The sequence below is a fragment of the Dipodascopsis tothii genome, assembly GCF_038497935.1.
Source record: "Dipodascopsis tothii strain CBS 759.85 unplaced genomic scaffold V1510scaffold_18, whole genome shotgun sequence".
NCBI classification, from domain to species: Eukaryota; Fungi; Ascomycota; class Lipomycetes; order Lipomycetales; family Lipomycetaceae; genus Neoaidaea; species Neoaidaea tothii.
This window is the reverse complement of record NW_027118002.1, coordinates 79,386-99,672: the sequence shown is the minus strand read 5'-3', so window position 1 is coordinate 99,672 and position 20,287 is coordinate 79,386. Positions and strand designations below refer to the sequence as shown.

General features: G+C 46.2%; 5 protein-coding genes across 5 annotated transcripts; 4 read left to right on the top strand and 1 right to left on the bottom strand.

The window, feature by feature from the left end:
• Positions 1-273: 273 nt before the first annotated feature.
• Positions 274-7,861, top strand: V1510DRAFT_366256 (uncharacterized protein; the record flags this gene model as incomplete). Its single annotated transcript, XM_066931253.1, has 8 exons — positions 274-2,459; positions 2,493-2,659; positions 2,695-3,020; positions 3,058-4,146; positions 4,184-4,702; positions 4,736-4,805; positions 4,843-4,886; positions 4,919-7,861. The coding sequence occupies 8 exons, from the start codon at positions 274-276 to the stop codon at positions 7,859-7,861; spliced, it is 7,344 nt and encodes a 2,447-aa protein (XP_066788495.1).
• Positions 7,862-9,546: 1,685 nt separating this feature from the next.
• V1510DRAFT_418099 (putative cell wall glucanase) lies at positions 9,547-11,120 on the top strand. Its single transcript, XM_066934076.1, has one exon. It carries the CDS (start codon positions 9,590-9,592, stop codon positions 11,000-11,002), a length of 1,413 nt encoding a protein of 470 aa, XP_066788494.1. The 5' UTR covers positions 9,547-9,589; the 3' UTR covers positions 11,003-11,120.
• On the bottom strand, positions 11,109-12,764 carry V1510DRAFT_418097 (uncharacterized protein). Its single transcript, XM_066934075.1, has one exon. It carries the CDS (start codon positions 12,449-12,451, stop codon positions 11,207-11,209), a length of 1,245 nt encoding a protein of 414 aa, XP_066788493.1. The 5' UTR covers positions 12,452-12,764; the 3' UTR covers positions 11,109-11,206.
• A 97-nt stretch (positions 12,765-12,861) lies between these two features.
• On the top strand, positions 12,862-13,737 carry V1510DRAFT_418094 (ubiquinol-cytochrome C reductase). Its single transcript, XM_066934074.1, has 4 exons — positions 12,862-12,925; positions 13,363-13,451; positions 13,494-13,542; positions 13,580-13,737. The coding sequence occupies exons 1-4, from the start codon at positions 12,923-12,925 to the stop codon at positions 13,631-13,633; spliced, it is 195 nt and encodes a 64-aa protein (XP_066788492.1). The 5' UTR covers positions 12,862-12,922; the 3' UTR covers positions 13,634-13,737.
• Positions 13,738-13,994: 257 nt separating this feature from the next.
• V1510DRAFT_366315 (uncharacterized protein) lies at positions 13,995-20,148 on the top strand (the record flags this gene model as incomplete). The annotated part of the gene is made up of 3 exons (XM_066931256.1): positions 13,995-15,224; positions 15,306-19,972; positions 20,010-20,148. 3 exons carry the CDS (start codon positions 13,995-13,997, stop codon positions 20,146-20,148), a joined length of 6,036 nt encoding a protein of 2,011 aa, XP_066788491.1.
• Between the last annotated feature and the right edge of the window lie 139 nt (positions 20,149-20,287).

Here is a 20,287-nt window from a genome sequence, read left to right as displayed (position 1 = left end):
GTACCCGCAGCAACCTGACGTGACAGCAGTTTTGATATCACTCGAATCTACAGCGTTCACCTGATTGATGTGCATAATTACGAGGGAATAGGTGGCAGCATTTTAATGGCGAGCTCAGTTCCACCGACCAAAGCGCCTGGCGCAATGAGCGGAAGCTCGAGCGGCTCGTCACCGCCACCGGCGGACCGCTCGGCTTCTGTTGGACCTGCTAACAGATTGCTAACGTCGTCGCCGCCCGCGGCAGCAACTACCACGACTTCAACGATGGACGTCATGGCTGTAACTACTTCTGCCTTGAGTATCACATCGGGTGAGAACGCAGTACAGAACTCTCACCCCATCGAGTCTTTAGTCGACACATTGAAGACAGTCATCGATATAGTACCAAGACTGCATACCCTATATGAGCTTCAGCGCCTACTGACCGAGTCTGCAGAGGCAAAGGAGATATTTAGAACTTCTGGTGGCTTTGAAGTTCTTAGAGATGTTTTCACCAATCTTCAGCCGTTGAGCAACACATCCAACTCCGAGATTCAGCAGGAAATGGTTGAAAATTCGAAGTGCCTGTTCACTGTGCTTGCATGCTTAATGTCATCTCATGACATCAACCAAAAGTACCTTTCAGATAAAATCGGTTACGGCTTCATCAGGTCCCACATAAGCACCAGTGGTCTTGTACAGCTACAACCTAAGCAGTTACTGGGTATACTGCTTGCATTCCTGATTGACGACTTCTCGATCTGTTCATTATTTGTTTCGCTATCGAGAAACCTGGATGCCTTACAGGACGAGAAGCCGCTGCATACAGACAACGAGGTCGACCGGTTTATATCAAATCGACTGTCAGAGATACTGTCACAAGAGCGAGTCACGTTTCCATTTATAGTACCGTTCATTGCCAGTGTTTGTGAGGAAATTAGCGGGTCGCATGAAATCACGACATCTTCAGCTGGAATTCTTTCGATCATAAATCTTGTCGATGCATCTGTCGCCAACAAGGTGGCTATAAGTTCTAGTGGTATTGTTGGTCGGATTTTACCGTTTATTTGGGCGAAAGTGCCGGATCGCGAAACTGAGAAGCCAATCTCAGCGAGAGTCGTCTCTCATTACAATACTCTATTCCACCGACTCAGTGACCTTGGCTTGGACACTCCAACTGCGAAAGATCTGTTTCGCCAGTCCATGAAGTCAGAACAAGCTGCTGCTATACTCCTGTCCACCATAAAAAATTCAAGAGAGCCTCCTCGTATCATGTTCGACTTGTCTATGAATGGATTCTCCGCTGTCGAGTTTAATTCTTTAGGGAAGACGTTTCCGCCACCGTCACCAGGTTACACATTTACGTCATGGATCAAAATTGAGAACCTAGATCCTTCTGCACACTTGACATTGTTTGGTGTGTACGATAAAACGCAAAAGTGTTTCACATTGGTTTACCTCGAGCAAGAAACTTGCAAGCTGATCTTGCAGACATCAATTTCGTCATCGCGAGCGTCAGTTCGCTTTAAAAACTGGGAATTTAAGCCAGGAAGCTGGTACCATATTGCTATTGCTCATAGACGCTCTCGTGTGAGTTCAGCTTCGAAGGCTTCACTCTATATAAACGGGAAACTTGTTGAGGTTGTGAAATGTCCTTATCCATCTAATCCACCGAATGAAGGTCACGCACAGGCCTTTATTGGAACGCCATTTGATCTCTCACCACGCACTGGCAAAAACGTTATCGGTCATCGATGGTGTTTGGCGTCACTACATTTGTTCGAGGATATTTTCTCGGACGATATAATCTACGTTCATCACAAGCTAGGTCCGAGATATAACGGAAACTTTCAAGATACTCTCGGCATATTTCAAACATATGGAGCTTCAGCGTCTCTTAACCTACGAAATGAGCAACTTCATCATGGGAGAGAGGATAGCAGCGACATCATAACATCAATACGGCAAAGAGGATCTACGATCATTCCTGAGTTGAAAATCACATGGAGTGTTCATGCAAAAAATGCACTGAATCATAGCTGGCACCTAGACGATGCCAACCTACAGGTCACTCCAAAGGCAGTCTCTGCCTTGAGCAAAAATCACCTTCTATTGCTCAACTCTGCTCTTCCGGATATACGAATTGCCCTCTCGTCAATAAATGGCATTGGAATTGGAATTGGAGATCCTCTTGTGATCATTCCGCAGAGTCTTGACGATGCGTCCTGGAGAGTCGGTGGTTCTGGTTTACCTCTGAAGATGATTGAGGTTGCCAAAACCTCTGAACAGCTTTCAACTGCGCTTTCTATCTGTTTTGAACTACTACGCGAAAGCTGGAGAAACTCGGATGATATGGAGCGCATCCATGGATTCGCCATAACTGCAAACTTGATCAAGATGAAGCAGATTCCTGGAGTCATACAGATGGACACCTTGAACAAAATTCTGGACTTCGTTGGCTACGATTTTTCAGACCCGAGGTAAGAGCGCTGGGCGTACTCCCTAAGAAATAGGAACTCAATGATTACGAATCCACTTGCGTACCGAATTTTATTGGTTGATTATGATATCTGGCGTATTGCAAGTCTGGATACGTTAAAGGCCTACTTTAGACAATTTGCGCTCTTTGGTCTCGAGAGTACATATGCAACTTTCAATTCCAAGCGGATGAATCGAATGAGTAAGTTGACTTGCTTCGTTTCACTGACCCGGAAGGGATTGTCAAAAAGTTCTTACAAGCTCTGAAATCGGGGTCTTTCACGAAGGAGTCGTTACCTTATTTAATGGACGCTTTCAAGTCCATCATTAAGATAAATGTCTCGGCAGATGTGATGAGGTCTATATCTTTGTTTGTCACTTACGCATTTCATGATAATGGTCCGAAACAACAGCCGGGTGAACCCGCGACCGAGCTATCATTTAGTAATGGGGTCTCAAAACAAGAAGTTGGAGTTCTTGTTCTACAGGCCTTTACCGATGTCTTATGTGATAGTTCGAGTAACGCGATCGTTAAAAAATTCGCCCGGACTGTTACTAACAAGGTAAGCCATCAGTAAGTAACGTCATCTAATTTTCTAGTGGGTGTTGTTCCTTCTTTCTCAAGAGAGTGATCAAGTAGTCATCTGCGGCACTAAGATTCTGGCCAGGCTGCTTGTCATTCACGGATCCAGCTATGTCGGCAAATTTTCGACCAAGACGGGTGGATTTATTATCATGAAAGAGCGTCTACGTTCTAAGTGGCGGATCCCTGAAATTTGGCCTATTATGCTCTCTATTCTGTTTGGAGTCGATATAGCAACAGTTGATATCCAGCCGAACACGCTCGAGCTCTTCCATTTAGTCGAGACTTTCCGACAATCAGGCAAAGCTGCTGTCGTGTACCCGGAAATGTTCTCAGTCATTAGTGCAATGCTGAAGGCCGGAACGTTGACAGTGCTGAATGAAGAGCACAAGCGGGAGTATAGCGGTAGCGCTGATGTCGAAAATGTTGACTCTAGCAGAGCCGAAACTTCAGACGATACCATAAAACAAGACCCAGTCATCAAGTCCAGCGTTTCAGGGTCAGATGAGGGGATGTTTGAACAAAGCTTTGTGAAACATCTTCAAGTTCTGATACAGTTTTTTACAGAAATGCATGGCTCATGTCCATCATTTCAGGACTTTTGTTCAACACCGTTGTTCATTCAAGACGTCCTAAGCATACTGTTTCCGGCTATCTGCAGCGCTGATCCTGTAGGTCCAGAGATTGAACTTCAATCCAGAGATTCCGCGTTGACATTTGATGGCGAGCCGGTTGTCGTGAGACCAGCATCTCGCGCCGGAAATCCGTCACAAGTCATCAAGAAAATTGCGTCTGTACAGCCGACGAGTGATTCTTCTGGAAATGAGCGCAGAGGTGCTCGTCCAAGAGCGACTTCTCTACGGAGAGGTTCTTCCTTCGTTCTTGTGACCTCAGATTTGAGTACTTTGTCAACTCAGCCGCAGACCATACCTTCGACCTCGAACGTGCCCACCCCAAAGCAAATTTTGCCCTCTGCGAAAAAAGAAATCAAGGACTTCAAAGTGACCAACATAATCGTTGAAGGTCTTCTGGAGATGGTTGTAGGCGTCTTTGCCGATCTTGTTCTCAATCGCCGTGACTTTTCTGAGCTGATAATCTCAATCCTGGTATGTTGATTCGATTCGAGTATCTTGCTGACAAAAGATTCCCCCGACGTTTCAAGAATATCAGATATACTTCGAGACATACCTACTCCGAAACACTATTTCGCATCTACACACCACTATCTCCTTCAATACAAGAATTTTGATCGAGCCGCGGACGTTGACAAACTTCGGCAAATTTATCCAACAAATGGTGGAGTCGGTTTTTAATGGCTGTTTCCTAGGCGGCGCAGAACCCCTACTTGAGCTTATTGGAATGGTGATTGAGTATTTACAACAGCCAAACGTCGAACGTCTGAAGAGTGTCAGACTATGTCATACTGTCATTGCACATTTGCGATTAGCTTTCATGAAGCTCGTTTTATTCAAGCTCTCTGAAATGGACGAAGTGGATACAGACTCGAACTTAGTCGTGAAATTTCTGCATAAGATACTCTATTGGCAAAATGTACTTCTGTCGCCGGCATTTACTGAAGATCACTTGATCAAGCTCGTTTGCTACTTGCTGTATATCAAGCTAGTTGACAAAGATGAGAGTGTGAGAAATGCTGCCGCAAATGTAAGTCATTTGATGTCTTATGCTGACGGACAGAACTGGAGAATGATTTTAGTTCACAAACCTGTGGAAACTTCACTCATCTTAGACCAAGTCAAGACTTCAGGTACGCAACACGGGTCAAAGCAGTCCACTGATACAAGAAAATCGACAGCTGTCAAGCGGTTTTAAGAAATTGCAAGAGTTGGTATGTGCCAAAATAGGAGAAGCTGACTTCAGGATAACGCATCTTTTCTGGTGTGGGTTGATTTCAATAAGAGCTCTCTAGATGACTTTTTTCTCGGTACTGTTGCTCAAGAATGGGCTGCATTCGTTAAAAACGAGAATGGCTCATCTGAAGAGAATACAAAGGTGAGACTCAACAAACGGCGCGAACGTTTGCGACAGACTGCTATGGAAGAAAATCACACTCGCGTGATTTTCAGTGAGCACAAATCATCTTTAAAATTCTGGGAAGGAGCAATCTTTACCACCGAGCATTTGAAGTTTATGAGGAATCTACAGGACCAGCAGGATAATCTCTCGTTCCTGGCTTCAGAATATGCAAAGCTTGAGAGTGATCTGACTCGGCCGCTTGGCGTGATTGAAGATGGACGCAAACGACAATGGAGATTAGATCTCACAGAGGGTCGCAACAGGATGAGGAAAAGAATGACAGCAGACAACAAGGGCAATTTGATGAGATACCTTTCTAAGGGAGAGGAGTCTCTTGCCAACATGGCTATACAGTCAGATGTTGACGACGAGTCATCCAGCACATCATTTACGGAGATTTCCAACCAGATTGATCGCGAAAGTGAGACAGCTAATTTCAGTGAGCCTCTCGACAACGACACCGAAATCAACAGCTCTTCGAACACCGTCGATGTTTCTGCGGAAAACGAAGACGGATTTGAAATCGTGGAAGATCCTCGAAACCAAGAGGCTGATGACGATATGTATGAGGATAAAAACCGAAAGGTATTGCGCAGTCTTGAACAAGGTGACGATGTCGTCGACCTTTGGAATGTTTGTCGCATAATAGGCCTGGATTCGATAGAAGGCTTGCTTATCCTCGGAAAGTATAACCTTTATCTCATAGACAATTTCTTCCAAAGAGCAGACGGCGAAATCGTGAACCTTTGGGAAGCTCCTGCACAGGAACGCGATCAATATCTACAGACCATAGCTGGAAGTGACAAAAGTACCGGCTCAAAACGTGTCAATAGTCGTCAGCATGATACTCGTCATTGGTCTTTCGAGGATCTAGTCCACGTCTCGAGACGTCAATTCCTCTTCAGGAATGTCGCGCTCGAGTTATTCTTTTCAGATGGTCGGAGTTTTCTGATCACCTCAATTTCAGCGAAGAAGAGAGATCAAATTCACAGTAAACTGGTGAACAAGGTTTCCACCGAAGCGACCGCTGTTTTCTCGGAAAACCTCTGGCGTCAAGGCTTCCAGCCGAATATGCAAGGCGGACTGGCGGGACAATTGGGCTCGAAGCTGGCAAACGTATTTGCTGTAGGCGCGGCAAATCCTGTGACCAGACGGTGGATCAAAGGAGAGATTTCCAATTTCTACTATCTGATGCTTATCAACACTATGGCTGGAAGGACTTTCAACGATCTCACGCAGTATCCTGTGTTCCCTTGGGTGATAGCAGATTACACAAGCGATGAACTGGACTTGAGTAATCCGGCTACATTTCGCGATTTGTCAAAGCCTATGGGAGCTCAAACAAGTGAACGCGAAAGGGAATTTCGTGAAAGGTACCAATCATTTGCAGACCTCAACGACAGCTCTCAACCTCCGTTTCATTACGGTACACATTTTTCATCCGCAATGATCGTTTCTTCTTACTTGATACGGCTGGAGCCATTCGTTCAGTCGTATTTGCTCTTACAAGGAGGTCATTTTGACCATGCAGACAGACTATTTTATTCCGTGGAAAGAGCATGGCAATCTGCATCAAGGGAGAACATGGCAGATGTTAGAGAGCTCATACCTGAATTTTTTTATCTCCCCGAGTTCCTGGTGAATTCCAATGATTTCAAATTCGGTTCGCTACAGGGCTCAGGAGAAGAAATTGGGTCGGTAATTTTACCGCCTTGGGCTAAGGGTGACCCTAAAATTTTCATTCAGAAGAACCGCGAAGCTCTGGAGAGTCCCTATGTAAGCCAGCATCTGCATGAGTGGGTTGACCTTGTGTTCGGGTTTAAGCAGAGAGGTGACGCTGCTATCGAGTTCACAAACGTATATCACCATTTGAGTTACCATGGTGCGATCGATCTTGATAAAATAGAGGATCCTATGGAACGAATCGCAACAATTGGAATTATCCATAATTTCGGACAAACTCCTCATCAAGTATTTACTCGACCTCATCCTCAACGCGAAGTCACAGTCCAGAAAAGTATACTCGATCTGGACGCTGATGCTCTGATAAAGATGGGTTCACCTATTGGTGAGTTCCGACAAAACATAGACGCTTTGATACATCCTCTTCGCGATGAGAAAGCGTTCTCCACACCTGCTTACAGAATGTTCATACCCCCTTCGTTCGAGCGAATGGTAGAGTGGGGTTTCGGCGATGACGGGGTCAGATTTAAGTCTATTGAGACTGGTAAACTGATAGGACATGTGGAACAGATACATCAGAGCAATATCACTGTGGTGAAGGCAGTGGACTCGAGAACACTGGTCACTGCAGGGTACGATAGTACCGTTTGTGTCTGGAAAATACAAGGTACGGCCAAATCAGTTGAACTACAATTTAAGGCTTGCCTGAGAGGTCACACTTCACCAATTATATCTTTGGCAGTGTCTCATTCTTTCAGTGCAATTGTGAGTGTTTCTGAAGATGGCCGAGTGGTGGTATGGGACCTTAATAGACTTCGGTTTGTTCGAGAATTACGCCATGATAACGAGCTTGGTCTTATTCGATCTGCGGCTATAAACGAGATCACTGGCGATATATTGACAGCCAATGAATCTTTCATTCACCTTTGGACTATTAACGGGGAAAGTATCATCTCGCGAGACGTCTCTAGTGAATTAGACGACAAGATACTCACCACAGCGTTCTATGAGGGGCATAATGATGAATGGCTGGAGAACACATACTTTTTTACCGGACACAAAAACAACACTGTTATTGTAAGTTCAGCTTTTACTTTAAAATGACACGGATGCTAACAACCAGGTATGGTGCATGGACATCGAGCAAGGTGCCTGGCGTATTTCTCAGAGCAAAAGAATAAATTTACTCCAAGGAAAATCAGGGAGTGTTAAGCGGTTTAATTCATGAAAATATTGTACTCCCTGACTGCTTGTTCTGGCGAAAGCTTGGAAAATTTACATTGTCCATTTGTTCGATCACATTGCTAAAACCACGCTGGGATTGGCACAAATGGTAGCTCATGTGCACAATGTGTATACATTGGATTGTCATATATACACCCATCTTCGAACATTTTTATATTCTGTGATAAAGATTATAAGTGTAAATACAATCATGCTATTTTGTGAACTTCCTCTCATATGCTCACTAAAAACCCTATAAGGTACCTCTGTGCGTAATAGCTAGCAGGTCAGAGTTCGTAAACTACCAATTGTTCGTTTAGATATACGGCCCTATTTTCAGTTACAAATGTCTCATGGCACTTAAGGAGATCCAGAGTGCAGGGGTCTAGTAAGGAGCCGAGAATCCAAAAGGGGTACGCGCGACTGATCTTTGGTATACCATGATTGTACAGCGCGACAAGAGGGTGATCTTCTTCTCTTCAAAATTTCCCGCACGTATATTTGGTAGTATATGCGATAGCTCTACGCAAAAGCTCTCTTCTATGAACCCTCACTTTATATAGATACCGTTGGTGCATTTTTTATGGCGCTGTTCACTCCGTCTGCTTGTGACGTGGTACTACATTTACTTGAGATCCTTCAGCCGCCACTTCAAAATTGTGGCTTAGCTCGGACGGCCATAGACATACCAGCTCATATGCGGTGAATGGTCGCGGCACCGCATATGCCAATACCAAAGCTGGGGTACGAAATGGTCAGTCGTCTGGTCTGGCGCCTTCTCGTATTCGAACCACACGTACAAGTGGCGGAATTCTGCAGCATGATTGGTAGCGACAAATCCTGTCGAACGTAACGGTTTTTTGCTATGGGCCAGCCGTGCGAGTTCGCCACCAGCTTGAATTTGCCTTCCTTTCGCACGGTCGTGCTGATATGTTCAGACCGGCGACTTGTGGAGGCGCTTCTCGAGCAGGGGTACTCCAAATGCTCTGGCGGTCATATGCACTGATTAAACATGCGCTACCCTATACATAGCTGTCTTCACATCGAAGATACATATACTAACCCAAAAACCCGCGGAAGGCTGGAATGCACGCCTCTAATGTCGTCATAGTATGTACCAGTGGCTAACATCGACCCTTAAATCGTCTCAGTATGACCTCAGCTCTGGGAAGTAACCGCAATTATATTAGTGCATTCCTATTAATGTGCTAGCTGCCGAGGTGTCCCATACTTAGAGAAAATTTAGGTTACGTAAGAGTATCGCACGGCTGATGGTGTATCCCTAAATTAGACTCGAAAACCCGAATCCCTTAAACAAGATTTCAATTCTAGTTAGATTAGAACCGTATTGAATAGCCGTTCCTATATTTGCACCAGCCACCGCTAAAAATAGTACTTTTAGCTCTTAAAACGCGCTCTGGAGCAACCTAGTGCCTATGACCTCGTCTCAGACTGAACGCATCTTACATACCAAAGTACATACTATTTTCTATTACAGGGAGTACTCGAGACTCATTTATTTTTTATAAATACTTAACGAATTCTTTGGAACCTGATATTCAGCACAGCAGATTTCTACTTTTCTGTCTAATAATTTTGCAAATCAAAATGCTGTACAAAAATCTATTGTGTGCGCTGGTTGCTTTGCCTGTGGTCGCCGCACAGACTTCGACGTCTTGCAACCCGCTCTCAGACACTTGTTCGGCTGACACTGCTCTTGGCGAGGCGCTTGAGGTTGATTTCACTAACGGAGCCTCTTCGGACTTCACAGTCACCGCTTCTCTTGATGATATCTCGTACTCTTCCGACACTGGTGCTAATTTTGTCATTAACGACGCGAACGATGCTCCGACAATTGCCTCCAACTTTTATATTTTCTTCGGAAAGCTTGAAGTGACTTTACAGGCTGCTCCTGGTACCGGAGTAGTCTCGTCGGTTATCCTTCAGTCTGACGATCTTGATGAGATCGACCTGGAATTTGTTGGAGGCGACAACTACCATTTACAGAGCAACTACTTCTCGAAGGGCAACACCTCCACTTACGATCGTGGTGGAATGCACGAAGTCGACGATCCCACTGGAAGCTTCCATACATATGGAGTGGACTGGACTCGGGATTCGATAGTTTGGACAATCGACGGCACCGCTGTTCGTACACTTACGCCCGAAGATGCTGGTGATTATGGATATCCACAGTCTCCGATGCAGGTTCGCGTTGGTTCTTGGCCTGCTGGAATTCCCACCAATGCTGAGGGTACCATTGAGTGGGCTGGTGGCCTGGTCGACTTTGGTGACGCTCCCTTTAACTTTTATGTGAAGAGCATTTTTGTTGAAGACTACTCCACAGGAACCTCCTACAAATACACCGACAACTCTGGTGATGCCGACTCCATCGAGGCTGTCGATGGAACTGCTGGCGGCTACTCTGACGGACCCGTCTACTCTGCGACTACCCACATTGGGGCCATCGCTTCGTCTTCGGCTGTCTCTACCGCTTCGTCGTCGGTGTCGTCTGCTACATCGACCTCGTCAACTGCTAGCTCTTCGTCTATTTCAAGCGTGTCGTCCACCACAGCGAAGGCATCGCCTTCGGCTGCTTCTACCACTTCGTCGACCTCTTCGACTTCTTCGGCTTCGTCGGTCGTCCCGACTTCGTCGGTCGCCTCGACTTCATCGGTCGCCTCGACTTCGTCGACACCCTCTACTTCCTCTACGTCGCCCACTTTGTCTACTACGATCAGCTCAGTGACTTCGTCATTGAATAGCTCGTCGTTGTCGCCGTCGTCTGTTGACCCTACAGCGACTACTACGCAGATTGACACGACATCCTCGGCGGTCACATCGACCCTGGCTACTGTGACAACTTCAGCGAAATCATCGAGCACTTCGGTCGCGTCGAACATTTCAGTGACATCCACGACTGCCGCTGCTATTGCTTCAGCGACTGCCGGAGCTGCGACTTTTGGTGTCCCGGCTGGAGCGGTCATGATCGCGCTTCTCTCCGCTATGCTTATGCTGTGAGCAATTGGTGTGTATATTTGAAACGATGAGGATCCCGTTACTTTTTGATGTATAGACGTTTTAATATTGTGAATTTCCAGGCGTTAAGATAGGAATAGAAAAGATATTTGGTAAAACATTTATATTGATGAGTTCGTAGATTTACAAGTATCCAAGTTCTCTGTTTTTTGGTGTCAAACAGTACTTTTACACGTATGATACAGTCTAATTTGTATGCTTTTTGTCACCGGTACCAGTCATGGCTTCTGACAAGTTTCCGTTGGCGGCACCGTTCGTACCATTTGCGTGAAATTCGTCATTGTGCCCTCCCCCTTGTCCTCGTCTCGAGCGGCGACTTCGTCGTCCGCGAGAGTGTTTTTTCGGCCCTCCAGTGGTGCTTGTCGATGTATCGTTATCGTCCCTGTCTGCATCCGGTCCATCCGAGTTTTCCGACGCCCACTTGCTTGCTGCCAAGGAAGAAATACCATTTGCAGTTTCAGGTCCCTCAGGTTTGATCCCAGCCAGGGAGACCGACCGAGGACCGCGAACCTCAACTTTTTCTGAAGACAGAGCTCTTTGAGGGGGGGCAGATTCTGGAACCCGTCCACGCGCAGTTTCAGGCCGTCCTTCGCGCTCGCGGTCTGGATTTAACGATCCTTTCGGCCCTCTCTGATCCAACCGCGTGTCGTTTCCCCGCCGCTCTTCCTTCATGTTTGGGCGTGAATCTCTTCTATCGGCACGACGACTGGAACGGCTCTCCGTTCGTGGGTCTTGTCTAGAATCTGTTCGAAGATCTGGTCGGCCCTTTTGCTTAGACTCCAAATGCAAATCAGGTTTTTTCGTCGGCTTTGAATCAGCCCCATGGTCGATCTTACGCGTGAACCACGCATTAGCAACAGGCTTCGCAGGCTCATATTTCCGTTCGTTCGGTCTAGGCTGTGCTGCAAATCTTCCTTTAGTAGACCTGGAGTCTGTAGGCTTCGTTTCTGTCAGCTTTGACTCGGCTGACTTTTTATCGCAAGACTCTGGCTTTTTGGGCGCCAACTTCAAGCCACCCAGCTTGTCAAGCGCACTATCGAGGTCGTCATCATCATCGTCATCAAACCAAGACGGTCCTGTCTTCGAAATTAGATTGACATCAACACTCTGAATCATTTCCTCAGCTCTTCTTGCTTCCTCTGCCAAAGCCTTTTCGCGAGCTTCCTTCTCCTTGGCTTCTCTCTCTATCCGTTCACGAGCCTCGCGTTCCTCCCGTTCTGCAGTCTCTTTTTCCATTCGCTCGCGACGGGCACGTATTCTTTCCGCGACATTGTACCGGGGAACATCTTCCTCAGGCACAAAGCCAGGTCGCACTCTTCGCTCGGGACGCACAGATCCATCAGCACGCAAAGATTCGGGTACTACTCTCTCGCCAAGCTCATTCTCCTGAATCCCAGAAGGTGTCTGCTTGTCCTGAGTACTATCCATCATCTTGCTGACTCTGAAGCTCGCCCGAATCGTCTCGTTACAGGCTGTCGTTCGTGTTCAAATTTGGTTGCCTGACTCTTTGTACGGAATCCCGCACTCCTAATTAAATGCGGACCGTGAAAAAATCTCGGCTGAATATTCTGCTCTGCTTAAGCAATAATGCTGGTATGCTGACGGAAAATAATAAAGGTTCTTGTGTCTTGTCCACTTTTTCTTATGATCTCTATTCTAATGCATTCTTTCTTCCTGTCGACTCGGTAGTCGTTGGGATCGACCGCTTTGTCACCTCTTGAATACAGGGTGACCTAAGTGGCTCTACGTAGCGCTGCCATCATTCGACAGATATGCTCACAGTCACGTGATAATACACTGCTCAACAGCCAATCGGAATTGCAAGAAAGTAGTGAGCGAGTGTCGTCTTTAAAGATTTCGCACCTACTAATTTTTTTACCACCTACACACATTACCCGAACAATGGTAAGTTCTAAGACAACTATCGCTCCTCGAATGCATACGTCGCCATGAGGAGCATGCTATGGATTCCCTTGAATGTAGAACAAATTTGATTGAGATACGGTTCAGAAAAGAAACAAGTCAGAGAGTTGAGTTAGCTACAGCACGATGATTTCTCAACATTTTATGCCTGCCAGTCGGTCTTACGCGGTCGGACATGCCAAGCTCGCTATCATATGTTCGGCTTCTTGATGAGAAGAAGACGTTGCGCTGGCTTACCTAGAATGAAATAAGATATGCTCAGTTAGCATACAGATAATGGCAGTCCTTTCGCAACCAGCATGCTTGCTTCTTATATCAACTTATATCCCGACTCATCAAATTTATATGCGTTCTTGGGTTTAAACCATTCCTCGGTCTATTAATGATCGAATGTGATATAAGACCGTACTAACAGTCAGTCGCTGGCCACTTCGCTCTACAACTCGGTTTTTCGCCGCAACTCGACCTTTGTCGCGTCAATCTTCGCGTCGGCTTTTGTCCTGGACTCGTAAGTGGTTTCTCATGTTTTGGCAAATATTAACAGGAAAAGCGTTATGGACATCTCGTTCCAGAAGTTTTGGGATTCGCAGAATGCTGGAGTAAGTGATATGAGTTACAAATTATCTGACCCTCCAGAAGCAATGGAAGGACATCCGCCACCAGTATGTGGAGGCTGAAGATGACGAGTGATCTGTATATGTTCCATTGCACAATAATAAATCTGTTATAAACATAGTTTAATGTGGCTTTAGTCATCATAGAAAGCTGACTAATTTTATTTCGCATTACTCGAAGCTGTAGACCATGAAGTAACCACTTCATATACTTAAAACAAGCTGGCTCATGTCGTAGCCACAGCGATTTTATTTGAATCGAATGTTGCGCTTGCGTTGCGCGTAATAGTCGTGAAATCGGTGTTTTGTGATCTACCCAACCTTATTCTTAGTTAGGCGCAGGCGCACTTGCTTTTCTTCAAGGCTCAGTCGACCACTATTTCTCAGCAGCACTCAAAGCCGAGTACAGTCGCTAGCCTCAAGGGCGAGCAGACGGTATGTCGTTCGATGATCAGTATTTATGCGACGCGCTGCGGAGGTTTCCCGGTGAGCACACGTGTACATACGACGATGAAATCGAACGAGCATTGAGAAAACTGTTGTTCACTTCGCTCTCAAAGAATGGCGAATACTTATCGCTGTTCTTTCCGGCGGGTATCCCACATACGAAGGACGAGTGGATTATGACAAATGCTCTTGCGTCTGCGGAAGGCCTAGAGGGTGCCATGCATACCGGTCGACCGTGTATGCACAAGTTTTCGAAAGGCGAACCCACTTACCGTTGCAAGAACTGTGGTCTCGATGAGACCTGCGTGTTATGTGCTCGCTGTTTCAATGCATCCGAACATGAGGGCCATCAAGTATCCGTTTCAATCTCTCAGAAGGATGGTGGTGGTGTATGTGATTGTGGCGATCCGGAAGCTTGGACGCGCGAAATCAATTGCAAATACTACCGTCCACAAAACTCGAAAGATAGTAAAAGCCCATCGCAAGTTCCTTCTGATTTATTATTATCAATACGAGGCACTATTTCGCGGGCTCTTGATTATGTTCTAGATGTTTTTTCCTGCTCCCCACAGAACTTTCAAGACCTCAAGCATGAGCAGTCTATTTTAGGTGATGCCCAACATACGAAGCTCAGGCCAGAGGTTTACGGAGAGCCCTCTATTCCTACTGAATGGGATGGCTGTTATGCTCTTGTTTTGTGGAACGACGAAAAGCATTCTTACGCCGATGTGAAGGACGTCGTGAAACGAGCAACTCATCGAAAAGAGCCTTTTGGCCAATACATCGCCGAAAGAGTTGACCGCACCGGTAGAGAGATTGTAATGGTTTCCTCCGATCTCAAGGAGCTTCTGACTGCAAGGGAAATGATGGATATGATACAACTAGCTGTCACTATTCGAACAACTTATGATATCGCCCGAGAGGCTATGTGTGGAACTATTCTCGCATGGCTGAACGACCTGGCAGCTTCGCCACTACTTGGACAGCCATTTATCTTGCGCGATATTATATGCGAAGAGCTATTCCACAACTGGAGAATAGGCTCCTCTGCATTTCGCATCAAAGAGAGCGTACAGCCGGTACGCTTGGGTTTAGATGAATCCGAAGACGAAATACATATTGTGACGATTCCACTTGCCCAGCAGCAACAAGGCCAGGCTCAGCAGGCTGGCACCGTGCAACCCGCTCAGGAACAAATTGCTGTCGTCGACGGTCAGGACGTCGATAATTTCAACATTGATATCAGACTAGCCCGTCGGGCCGCTCGTCAGTTTTTACAAAATCAAAACGCTGACGAAGAGGCTCAAAGACTGTTCTACGACGACTCGATAGCTTTGACTGAATCTTCGAGTGGTGGAGTCGGAAATCAAGCTTTGAGTCATTGGCATGATCAGAATGCTGACAGCCCTTCAAGAGTTCGCTTGGACTATTTGCTATTGTTCGATTTGCGCTTATGGAAATCATGCCGTCTTTGTCTGAGAGACCTTTTGGTTTCCACCGCACTGTCTAATCCAGACTATAAGAGGCTAATCGGGATTCATTTTGCCGCTTTATACTCAGATCTCATTGAACTTTATATCATTGCTGATCGCGAGCCTGAATGCTCTATTGTCGCCCTTTCAACGCAGCTTTTCACGTGTCCATCTATTGCCACTGAAATCGCGGACTCGTCTTATTTCACAGTCTTCTTATCGGCGTTGTACACATATGTCACTAAAGGAGCTGTCGGTCCTCCTTCGGCCGTTGACCCAACCGCTTCAGTGCCGCACGATCTTCGAACTCTCAAAAATAGGCGATTCACTCAGATTTTTCATGACCTCGACTTCGTTATATCGCGAAACACATCCAAAGATAAAATTTCAGGAAGTGACCGACGGGTATTACAGTTCGCAGATCTTGTGCTCTTGTTCCAAGGCTGCTCGCCGTTTGTACGTCAAGTCCATCAGCATGTCGAATATGAGTCCAACCAGTGGATATCCTTCTTTCATGTTCTAACCCCGCTTCTGAAGCTTGGCCGGGCAGTAGCGAGAGGCTCGGCCCACTGCGAAGAGAATGGTGGTAGACCTTCCATTACAGCCCATAGAGCCATACACACGATTGCTCGGTTGACCACTGCGTGGGCATTGGGCCACTTCTGTGCGCGGTTCACAGACTATGAACCTGTCGAGAGTCCGAAGTTTCATGCTCTGTCGGCGAATGATTTTAGCTGTGAGCCATACGATGTGGTCGATTATACGGTCGCACATCAGCCAGTGAGTTTACATCATCCTCTGCATGCGTTCCTGTCTTGGTTTGTTGAGTTTGGGATCGGTGACATAAAATCTCCGGACGAGCTTCGAGATATTTTGTCATTTTCGCGTGAAGATCCCCCATTCATAGGATCTTCCACCGATCTTCATCTTACGGGTGAAGATATGCTTTTGGTATTGTTCGACTATCCGCTCAGGGTCATTGTGGCTCTAGCGCAGATTCGAATTGGATTATGGGTTCGGAACGGGTATTCCATCAGATCACAGCAGGCACATTACAAGGAAATAACAATGAGAGACAGTGGATTTTCTCGTGACGTGTTTGGCCTGCAGACGCTCTTTGCTGTCTGCTCAAATCCCTCCAGAGTTCTTCTCACCTACATTGATAGGTGGAATCTGATACCATGGCTCAATGGTGCGGTTGAGGACTCTATATTCGACGAAACCCAGCTCATGTATATGGTCGAGGAATGTTTGCATTTGCTCACAGTGGTGTTGTGTGAGCGTCAGAGACTTTTAGGGGGCGGAGTTCCAACTGAGGAAGTCAAGCGAAAGCTCGTGACCAGAGAAATTATACAAGTTCTTTGTTTCCAACCTCTGGCATTTTCGGAGCTCTCCAAACGAATCCCCGAGTTCTTGGCAAGCGATGAGCTCTTCGAGGTGATATTGAAGGAGATCACGAACTTCAAGCCTCCCGAAGGCCTCAATGATCACGGAACGTATGAGCTCAAGAAGGAGTTTTTCTCCAGAGTCGACACTTACTATATGCACTATACAGCTACCCAACGCGATGACGCTGAGAGTGTCGTCAAGAAAGTTTTGTCTTCCCAGACAAAAACCCCACTCGAGGGTGTCGTCCTGGAGCCTCCGCTACTACCTATACACTCGGGTCCTTTCAGGCGTTTGGGAAGAGTTACCACGACCCCGGAGTTTATACAACTGATGTTTGTGACTATATCAAATGCTGTTTTTTCGAGACTGTTGGAATCCTCGTCTTTACCGGAAACGCTGTTCAATATGTCTCTTTACTTATGCCATGTTGCAGCACTGGAAGATTCCTCGAGAATCGTTGAACCGGGTGAAGAACAGGCTACCTTCGCATATAACAGTTGTACACTACTATCGTCAACAGTCGGACCTCCTGATGCGCAACAGTGCCACACACTAACCGAGCTCTTGTTTTACATAAAAAATAACCAGTCAAGAGATTTCAAGTACGCAAGCGGCAAACCTGTCGTTGATAGGATTCTCGAGATATTTGAGCAGGTCGAGCCACAAGTATTTCAGACAGTCAGCCATGATATCATAGGAAACAGTACAGGAAGCATGAGCATTCCCGGCAACGAAACAGAAGAGTCATCCGATACAGAGACTGCCGCCGAAAAGCGAAAGCGAATGGCGAAACTACGCCAGGCAAATATCATGGCTGAATTCAAAAAGCAGCAAATGAAATTTGCTGAACAGAACAAATCTTCGATGCAAGGCGATAACGGTGCCGATGATGAGGATATGGATGACGACGACTTAGATGATATGTCGTTAGACGGTGACGATCGGAATGAACATGATGATTTGCCTTCATGGAAGTTTCCGTCTGGGACCTGCATTCTGTGCAGGAAGGCATTCCACGAGAATGACATTTTTGGTACCATTGCCATGGTGTCTGGAAGTTCTGTTTTTCGGCAGACTCCTTTCCAGAGCACAGAATGGATGGTAGACGCTGTCACTGGGCCGCAAAGTCTTGATGTCCCACCCACATACAACGTTGGCGGGGAGTCTTCAAAATCAGAAGACAACACAATTGGCCGCGGATTTCCCAAAGAGGCGGTCAGTGGGCGTGTCGTGACTGGAAGTTGCGTTCACGTTTTGCACATGTCCTGCTATGAAGGATACCTGTATACCGCGAGATTGAGACACAACCAACAGGTTGCTCGGAATCATCCAGAAAACATTAGCAAGGGAGAATTTTTATGTCCTCTCTGCAAATCTTTGAACAATGCCTTTTTGCCCGTAATCTGGAGACCTATGAAGACCACATTCCATGAGGTCTTGAGTACATCGACGAGCTTCTCAGACTGGATCGTTACTGATGTTTGGAATAACCTGGCAAAAATGAAAAAACCGCAAGGAGAGAATGACCCTCTCAATCCGATCTCATCTAAATTAAACCCACACATCATAAACTCACTCGAAGAGACAGCAGTGAGTATACTGACGCCATACTTCGCCAAACAGTATCAGACAGCAGTTGAAGATGTCTCCGGTAAAGATCGCGCACTTGGCGCGTACGAGGACATAATATCCATCTTCAGTACTTACGAAGGTTTCGCTAAGTCAAATCAGCGACACATGGAGAGTGTCCAAAAAACTTATCTCAAAGAGGGTCAACAGGGTGAAGATGTGCCGCTGTTTTATGCTAGCATGAGACTTTACGGTACTACCATTTCGGCGTCAGAAATCGCACTCCGCGGGTCCACCGAGCTGGGGGCATGTCTGCTTGATCAGGTCTCTCAACGGCAGCTATCTTTCCTCAGAGTCCTCCGTCAGTCGGTTCTTTTACAGGCTTCGTTAGCAGCAGTACCCGCTACCAGTGGTACAATGTCCGCTACATTCAGTCAAACGTATAATCAGCAACTTGGGCAGTTATTTTTTGGACAGGACTGCATGTATGACACCGACACAGTGAAATCGCCGAACGTCGTGCCTCCTCTTTTAACCGAAGATCTGTTCTTGTTTTTGGCAGATGTTTCGGTATGCTTAATGCCGGCTATGAAAGTCGAGTTTCATCATATCATGGTTTTGTGTTATATTGCTCAGATCGTCAAGGTCTTCTATTTATTGGGCGACCAGATTAATCGGCAACAGAACTGGCTCTTTGATGATCGCATTGAAGCACTGGGGATGTCAGTGCAAAGCGAAAATATTGCAGACGAAGTTCTGTTACATATGAAGGATTTTATCCTCACAATACTTCGGGACTGTGGAAACCCGGCGCCGTCTACAAATGATCTGTTTATGATCGTTCCTGGGCGGACGATATATGCGCTCACGTTGCGATTCATTTTACCCTTTCTGAGAAAGACTGCACTTCTGGCATATGTTTCTGGTCCTGTCGGTTATGATCCAGACTCTTTGTATGAGCAGCTAGACAACATGGCGTCGGCAAACAGTAATGGCGTTGTGGAAGAAGTCGATAAACTATTGACTCTACTTCGCTTGCCACGCATCGAAGAAGTATTTCTTGCATTCTCTACATCGCAGGGAAACTCAAGCACAGGACTACCGGAGTCTAACAAAAACCTGAGCAATATTGTCTTCAGATGGTGTTGTCATTTGAGTAAAGCTGCCAGAAAACCGAAAACTATGCAGAGGTTTTCATTGTCGCTGGAGTTTCCTCGAACCATCGATCTTTTGAGACTACCTACACGCCTTGATGGTTTCTTCCAGGAAGTAGTCGCTGCCAAATGCAAAGGATGTAAGGCTGCACCTGTTGAGCCTGCAGTCTGTTTGTTCTGTGGTGAAATAGTATGCTGCCAGTCATCTTGCTGCTTCAGAGATAATCTCGGAGAATGTAACCGACACATTGCTTCGTGCGCGGGGGACGTGGGTATATACCTTCTCATCAAAAAGTGCACTGTGCTGTTCTTGAGGGAACAACAAGGTCTGTTCACTCCTGCACCATACCTTGACATCCACGGTGAGGTTGACCAAAATCTGAAGTAAGTGGTTATCTATGTTCAGTCGCTAACAAGTTAGACGTGGGCGTCCGCTCTATTTAAGCCAAAAACGATACGATCATCTGATCAAGAGTGTCTGGCTGCAGCATGGAATAGCTAGCCAGATTGCTCGACGAATTGAGGCATCACTAGACACAGGAGGATGGGAGACTCTTTAGTTCAGTATTTAAATGAATACGAATTTGTTTTCAATCTACATATACACCAAGAAGACTTTAAGGGTTTAAGCCAGCGTGGTCTTCTCGACATCTTTGGTGACTTCTTCAACAGAAGGAGCAGACACCACATCGTCAGCAG

Coding starts and splice junctions, on each gene's coding strand:
- V1510DRAFT_418099 (XM_066934076.1), top strand. CDS start 9,590: ATGCTGTACAAAAATCTATTGTGTGCGCTGGTTGCTTTGCCTGTGGTC.
- V1510DRAFT_418097 (XM_066934075.1), bottom strand. CDS start 12,451: ATGATGGATAGTACTCAGGACAAGCAGACACCTTCTGGGATTCAGGAG.
- V1510DRAFT_418094 (XM_066934074.1), top strand. Junction 13,452..13,493: donor TCGGCTTTTGTCCTGGACTC/GTAAGTGGTTTC, acceptor TAACAGGAAAAG/CGTTATGGACATCTCGTTCC. Junction 13,543..13,579: donor GGGATTCGCAGAATGCTGGA/GTAAGTGATATG, acceptor CTGACCCTCCAG/AAGCAATGGAAGGACATCCG.